Source organism: Podarcis erhardii, assembly GCF_964252035.2.
Source record: "Podarcis erhardii genome assembly, chromosome: 14".
NCBI lineage: Eukaryota > Metazoa > Chordata > Lepidosauria > Squamata > Lacertidae > Podarcis > Podarcis erhardii.
The window spans coordinates 10,020,475-10,028,391 of NC_138503.1; the positions used below are offsets into that span (position 1 = coordinate 10,020,475).

Consider the following 7,917-nt stretch of genomic DNA (forward strand, 5'->3'; position numbering starts at 1 on the left):
AAGCCTTTGGTGTGCCCGACCATGGCTGCAGCTCCATCGGTGCAGACACTTGTGCAGTTTTCCCACTTAAGTCCTCCTTGTTCAAGGTATTCTGATGTGACCCGAAAAATTTCTTCTCCTGTTGCTTTTTCTGGCAATGCCTTGCAGAAAAAGAAGTTTTCTCTAATTGCATCACCATCAACAAAACGCACATTGGCCAAGAGTTGAGCATGTCCACTGATATCAGTAGACTCGTCCAGTTGTAATGCAAATTTCTCACTGCTATGGATCTTTTCCAAAACCACACTTTCAATGTCTGCAGACATGTCATCAATACGTCTGGAAATTGTGTTGTTTGAGAGAGGGACTTTGGCTATTTCCTTAGCTGCTTCAGGTCCGAGCAACTCCTCTACAACAGTGTTTCCCAACCTTTTTTGGGCAAAGGCACACTTGTTTCATGAAAAAAATCTCGAGGCACACCACCATTACAGCCCCGTGACGTCAGCGCGCAGCGTCACGCCGGGAGGGACGCACGAAAGTGTAAGTTTCAATTTTTTCCCCTCCCCCTTGCCTTCCTTCTGTGCCAACCGCCAAAAAGCCAAGAAAAAAGCCAAGACTTTAGGGCAGCAGGTCGACACGGAAGAAGCTCCTACCTAAGGACAGGTGCGACGGCCGTGTCCTCTTCTGCCACACTTGGCAGCCCTGCCTCACGGTCGTGACTCCCACCCTGATTTCTCCCCGCAGGTGGAGCGGCACAGGCAGCCCAATGTGTCCAGCCCAGACACAAGCCCCGCTTCCCCACTCTAGATCCTGAATGCGACCAAGTGCTCTGGACTCCCGAGCAGGGTGGGAAAGAGGACTCGCATCTGGTAGCCTCCGGGCTCCTCGCCTGCTCGAGGGATGGCATTGCAGGCAAGCTGCCGGCCGTCGCCATCGCCGCCCCCTCACGCGAGTGGACCTGCCCGGAGTGGTGGGCCGGGGGAGGCTCGCTCTCTGTGGGGATATGGCCCGCACGCGCGGCCCCGCTTCCTCCTGCCCAGGGCTGAGCTCCTTACCCGCGATCTCGGTCTCGCGCACGCGGATCCCACTTATTCCGAAGCTCGCGCCACTAGCCGGGGCTCTCACACTGTGCCAGGGCGAGGCGGCGCGGCCCACTGACGTCATCGCGGCTCGCCGCCGCCCTCGACTTCTCTGTTCCCTCCCCTCCCTCAGGTCGCCGTGGTTACCGAGGATTGCAAGCTGCTCGGGCGAGCGTGGGGCATTAAGTGGGAGAAGGAAAATTAAAATTAAAACTCGCCCGAAGGCCGCCTCTCCGGATATCTTTCGAATTTTTTGATTTTTCCCGCGGCACACCAGGCAACGTCTCGCGGCACACTAGTGTGCCGCGGAACACCAGTTGGTAAACACTGCTCTACAATAGCTTTGCAGGCGGGAAGTATTAATGTCTCTGCCACAGTGTGCGACTTTTTTGACTTGGCTATAAGTTCAGCAACGTGATAGCTAGCTTTAAGAGCTCTTTCATTTACCTTTGAGGTTTGTCTCATGAAAGTTGCCTGTTTCTCCGTGTTTTCACGCAGGCGAACAAAATAGTCCGCATTCTTGTTTTGAAGCGAAGGGTGTTTCGTTTGGAGATGGCGTTTAAGTTTGCTTGGGACCATAGCACTGTTAGCTAGCTTTTCACCACACACCACGCACAGTGGAATTGGTTGGTTTGCATCTCCGGTGAAAGTAAATCCAAATGAAATATAGCTTTCGCTATATTGCCTTGTGACAGAGAATTTGCTTGAGCTAGCCATCTTTCCTTTCTTTTCATGCCCACTCATACTTGGGCTCTCATCTGGCTCCAAATTTTGTTCAGAGTCCAGTTCTTTTCTTTTCAAAAACTTTTCCATCACTGCAGTATCCGGCCTCTCTGCAGTGCCGACTCCCGCTGAGTCCTGGTCTCTGTGCTCGGACGGGAAGGAAGTCGGGAGATGATGTCCTACTGTGATAGGTCCAGGCTGGAGTCCGGACCAATCACAGCCAGGCAAAAACATGCATACTGTGTGAGCTCAATGCAGCGGCTCATTTCTGCAAAGGAAAAAAAATGGGTTTAGATGGGGGGGGGGAGAGGCGGGGTAGTCGTTATACAGAACAGTTTTTACTGCCTGTATTACGGGCACGAATTATACATGGGAATGGCGGGAAGAGTGACGGCAGCACACGCAAAAGCGGAAGCCACGAGGTCCCCGAGGGCCTAGTGTGCCGCGGAACAGCGGTTGAAAAACACTGGATTAGAGAGGGCAAGAGCAAGGCCATTTCCATTGAGCTTCATGGCTAAGCAAGGAATTGAACTTCCAACATGGATGTCTTCCCCAGTTTACAGAAAACCTAAAAAGGTTGAAAAACACTAACAGCGGTTGAAAAACACTGAAATAAACCAGGCAGCCAACAACTTCAATGTGAAGGAGACAGTCGTCCCACCCCGCCACCATCTATTAATGAGAATGACTGCTGCTGAATCTGGTGCAACTCTCCAACGATCTGACTTCACCCACGAAGGCGCACTCTTCCATTGTCCATTGAGCCAGACAGATGCCATCCAATTGCCACTGACAAACGGATACAGACCCCCCTTTTTTTACAGTCCAATTTGAAAACAAACCACAACCTCCGCGCCTCTCCTAAAGTACACAGGAACATCCAAACTTTTCAGGTGGGAACACAGATAGGTACACACGGGAGATGAACCAAGTGGAACCAGTACGTGTGTGCGCGCGCGCATGCAGTGAAGTGGGGCAAAAATAAACTGGCGGGTTGGGGGCGGAATTTGAGGGAGGGCGGTGAGCAGATTAGATTCTATCTTATTTACCTTGCAATTTCTTCTGCCAAGGTGAGGAGATGCAACAACAGCCACTATAGCAACAATAATAATAATATCAAAATGATCACTCCCTCTTCCAGTATCCCGAACGCAGAATCAGCTCATGTGTGGGCATACAACCAAACGCCATCGAGGTTAGAAGTGATTGGGAGGGACAAGCGCCCCCCAAACAAGAAGCTCGACCCCTCACCTCCCCCCCCACACGCTTGCTCACCCCAACACATTGTTGGACTTATATAATTAACATCCACTGCTATTTTTCCTTCGGAGCTCTTCACACCTGTGACAAAACTCGCCCACCCAGAAATATACTTTGCCTCTTCTGTAGCCAGTGGGAAGGGGGGGGGGCGATATTACCAAAGATTCCTGGAAGGGGTTAATCTTTGAACGCGTTCCCCACACCCTACCTTCCCTTCTCCGCCGCCCCTGCTCTTCCTTCGCTGCTGCATCTGAGGAGTAAAATGCAAGGTGCCTCTCTCCCCCCCCCCCCCGCCCCCCAAAACAGCAGAGACTAAAAAAATATTGGGGGGAGAAAGAAAGGGGGGAGAGAAAGGAATTTTTTGCTAATTGGCTAATATCTTTCTCCAGTGCTCCTCCAATTCTTCTTCTCCTTTTCTCTCTCTTTTCTCTTTCTTCCTCTCCCCCTCCCACCCCATAAACTCTGGTTTCGTTTTAAAACCTTGCTTTCGCTTGTTGCAGGGAGAGTACCGGGGTTGGAGCGTGGCTAACATTTCTAGCCCTGTGGAAAGTGCAGGACAACAAGAAAACAAAAACAAACCTCTCTCCCCTGTTTAAGAAACAGTTAAACACTCTCACTCTTTCTCGCAGCCTCCTTCCCCAGCCTCCTTTTGGCTGTCCCTTTTCCATACTCTTATTTTCCCGGTGGGTTCTCTCTCTCAAACACACTCACATTCACACACACACACAAAAGCACACACTTGTTTCCCACCAAGCGTCTCTTCACAAGTCCCAGCCTTGCCTCTAAAGCGAACTTGGGCGAAAAGGTGAATTTTTCTTTATAGAGATCGCGACCTCGCCTCGCTGCCTACCGCTCGCAGCTTCATACATCCGATGGCAAGCGCAATACCTACCAGGCTCAACGCCGGTCTCGCGCTGCCGCTTCCCGCGCTCTGAAGGACCCGGGAGGAGGAAGGCGCGAAAACCTCGCGCATGCGCAGGCCTTCCGCCTGCAACAGCCCAGTAGGCCGGCCGAAGCGAGCGGCGATGGGATGTGGGAGCTCGCTCGCTCGCCGCCCCGCGTGTGCTCGCCGTCGCCGCCCCGCCTCTCGCCGCCCGACTCGCCCGCCTCCCTCCCACGGCACACCAGCCGACGTCCCGCGGCACACTAGTGTGCCGCGGAACACCGGTTGGGAAACACTGCTGTAGAGCACAGTAATCTATTGGATATATAAGGGGTGAGCTGATCTTTTAGGTATCCTGGTCCCAAACTGTATACCACTTTGTATACTAGAACCAAGGGCTCAAACTTAGCTTGGTAACTAATTGGCAGCCAGTGCAATTCTTTCAACAGCAGTATAGCACAATGATGACAGTTGGCCCCAGTTAGCAGTTCAGACACTGCATTCTGCTCTAGCTGCAGCTTCTGGGCCAACCTCAAAGGCAGCCCCACATACAGCACACTGCAGAAATACAACCTGCAGGTTACCAGCACAGGGACAAAAGTGGATTCAATGCACAATGACTTACTACTCTACTTTATTACGGAAAATGCCAATTCAGGACCAAACACAGGCTACGCAATCTCTGAAATGGCAGGTGTGTATAGGAGAAGGAGAGTGATGGGACTGAAGGACTCTCCATGTAATCTGCTGAACGATCAGGAATTTTTGGCTGCTCTCTTTTAAATCTTTCCATTCAATCTTTCCAGTCCATTCCAATAACTCCATAACTAGGATAATATCCAGCTCATTAAAGACATACAAACTTTAGAAAAATACATACCTGATGAATGTACACATCAGGCTTGAACTCCAGCATGGTACTCCAGAGAATGGACAAATTCTGACATGCCACATTTGTGCAACTAAAGGGAATTCTAACCCCCATATTTTCTAGAATGTGTGGCAGTGTTAGAAATTCAGAAATATAAGCTGGGCACCAAAAGGATGTCTAGTTGTCATTTGGGGCAAGATGGACTGACTGTGGTTGAAGTATCTTTTCACCATGGGAACATTGCTTTGCAAATCAGCCAGCGAAGGGTGCAAACTCAGAAGTAATTCCCACTGAATTCAGAGGGGCTTACTGTTAGGAAGATGGGATGAGGATGACAGGCAAAAGTGCCACTCTCCTTAAAGCCTCTTCACTCCTGCAAGAGAAGAGAGGAACCAGACAGAGGGCCTTCTCGGTAGTGGCACCGCCCTGTGCAATGCCTTCCCTTCAGATGTCAAGGAAATAAACAACTATCTGACTTTTAAAAGACATCTGAAGGCAACCCTGTATGGGGGGGGGGGGGAGGTATGTCGAATGTTTTACAATTTTTTTAATGTGCTGTATGCTGCCAAGAGTGGCTGGGGAAACCCAACCAGATGGGTGGTGTATAAATAGTAAAATTAGTAGTAGTAGTAGTATTAACTGACAGTATAGCCTGCCAGTCTTTATTATGCCCTTCAGCAGCCACGCATGTGCACATGGCGAAGAATACACGTGTAAGTATATATGCGTGTCAGGGCGTGTTTGATCCGAGGAAGGATCAAATCCCCAGAGTAACATTATCTTGGCCCGCTCCCTCCCTCCCTCAGCCTGGCCTACCTCACAGGGCTGTTGTTCGTGAGACCTAGGCTGCGATCCTAACCGCACTTGTCTGGGAGTAAGCCCCACTGAATTCAAGGAGACATTGTTAGGATTGCAGTATAAAACGGGGAGGGGGGAGAACGGGATACGACGCCCTCAGCCCCCTGGAGGAAAGGCAACTAGCATTAAGAGGCATTTAAATAAGCAGCGACTCTCGACCTTCCCTTCCTCCAAACTCACCTGCCTGAACGACCCGTCCTCGGAACCTTCCAGCGAAGGGCCCAGGAGCACGGACACTAATGGAAAAGGACCTTCCGCTTCCTAGACGGCTGATGTAGGCGCATTTATTTGAGTGGTACTCGGAAAACCACTTCCGCTTCCTTCCATAGACTTACAGGGCAGACTAACAAACTGTGCGGCTCAACTTCCGGTTCCTTTCTAGAGCGAATGTAACCATAGACTTAAATGTAGAGTGGCGCGCAAGCGCCAACTTTTACTCCTCCATTTCCCGTCGCCCCCCCCCCGCCCCCAGGATAGAGGAAGCAGGAGATGCTCGTGGCATTTAATGGATGACTCCAGGATTTAGGAAATGTTTTTTTAAAAAAAGGAAAGAAAATTTGCAAATTTAACAAAGAAACAGAAATAAAATTAAAAATACTATTTAAATACTGCTAATAATAACAAAAACATAGCAACCATCTGTTCACAAGCTGAATGCAATAATCATCAGTAAGCACATCTTAAGTTACTATAAGCCCGCCAAATGCCTATTAATTCTGTTCCTGCTCACAATCCATCTTAAGACTGAGACCAATGCAGACTTTATGCAGACTTTAGTCTCCCCCCCCCCCGCGCCCCGCCCTCACCACCTTGCTTAACACCAGGCTTTGATGAAGGGCTTCTGTAGAACTCGGACATTTGTTCACTATTTTGTGACATTTTAATTAGCCCAATAAAGGTACTGAGCTACCATGGACTTTAGAATTCTGCAAGGGGCCACATTCCCTGAATAGCCAAGCTTCTTTGGGCCTCAGTGAGCAGGGCCAATAGAAAAAAGAATGGGCAGAGCAGCAGACATGACTTACATTTGGGCAGTAGGCTACATTTCAGTCACACACAAGTTACAGGTTGAACACACAGACGCTCCAACAATTTATCCATCCTCCATCAAGGCAAGCTTTTTTTCAGGGGGAACTCATCAGAACTCAGTACCAGCATCTCTCAGTTGAGTTTTGGCACATCTGATGGGTGCCATTGCCATTCTAAGAGAAGGAGGGAGGTGTTCATGACAAGTTCCGGCACCATTTTTTCTAGAAAAATAGCACTACTGAGAACAGAGCATTTTAGTGCTAGTTATCTGAACAAACTCTTTCATTCCCTGAAGCCTTTATTGAGCTGCATTTCTAAGTGATGTCCACTGCAGTCTTGGATGGCTGCTACAACAAGGTCCTGTATGGAGACAGACTTTGTATTTGTGGTTAACCTTGGGTGGAATACATCATTATCTGTTAACCTGCCCCTTATATAGAGACCCCAAAGATCGCTTTCTGAAACCTTTGTTCACACAAGCAGGCAGGTACACCTTGGCAGAAATGGTTCAGGGTTTTTTGAGTGACAATAATAGCTTTGTAACACACAGTGACTCTATGCGAAAACCGCAAAAAAAACTTGGAGGTTTAATCTGAAATCAAGCTAGATTTTGGCAAATTGGTTTCTCTGTGTCTTCACTCTCTTACATAATGGATGTTGGCTTATGTTATGGGTATATGTTCTGTATTGTTTTTATTGGTATTATTGCTACAAGTATGTCATGGCCTTTGGCTAAAACTATAAACTTGTGAACTCATCTAATACTCAGTGATGATTAGTTTATGAAACTGTGTTAGTTAAGTAATTAAAGGCATGGAGTATTTATGAAGATGCAAAGGATTACTGTACCTGTTTGAAAATGAAGATGGTCTAAATTAAGGTGTTTCAATATTTGCCAGGGTATTTCGTTTTAAGAATGGATACTGAAGGCATACTACTCTTATGTAATTTGTATACATGCTGTTCCTGATGTTGCCTGTTTTTAAGTGCTTAATAAACACATAAACCTAATGTGTCTAATTCCCCCATTTTTCAAACTGCACATTATCAGCTTTCCAACTGCACACTATAAAAAACCTCCTCCCCCAGGCCTGCAACCATACACTTGCTGACTACTCACCCAATTAGCAACCCATGCAAGAATCTATATCCACCCACTTTCTTGCCTGTCTGTCACAGCTATCTGGCAGTCTCTCCCTCTCTCTCTCATATCAGCTTCTCGAACATTTTTGTAT

General features: G+C 48.4%; 1 protein-coding gene across 3 annotated transcripts in view; it reads right to left on the reverse strand.

The window, feature by feature from the left end:
* The window catches only part of PPCDC (phosphopantothenoylcysteine decarboxylase), a 28,300-nt gene extending 22,363 nt beyond the window's left edge, over positions 1-5,937 (reverse strand). Inside the window, exon 1 of one of the 3 annotated variants that reach the window (XM_081839314.1) lies at positions 5,834-5,937. Coding sequence is in view for 1 of the 3 variants with exons in the window: in XM_081839313.1 (XP_081695439.1) it covers positions 4,805-4,840 (36 nt within the window). In the remaining 2 variants the exon portion in view is untranslated. Of the gene's footprint in view, positions 1-4,804; positions 4,856-5,611; positions 5,669-5,833 lie in introns of those variants that run through there. The other 2 variants (XM_081839316.1, XM_081839313.1) reach the window with 2 other exon arrangements.
* Between the last annotated feature and the right edge of the window lie 1,980 nt (positions 5,938-7,917).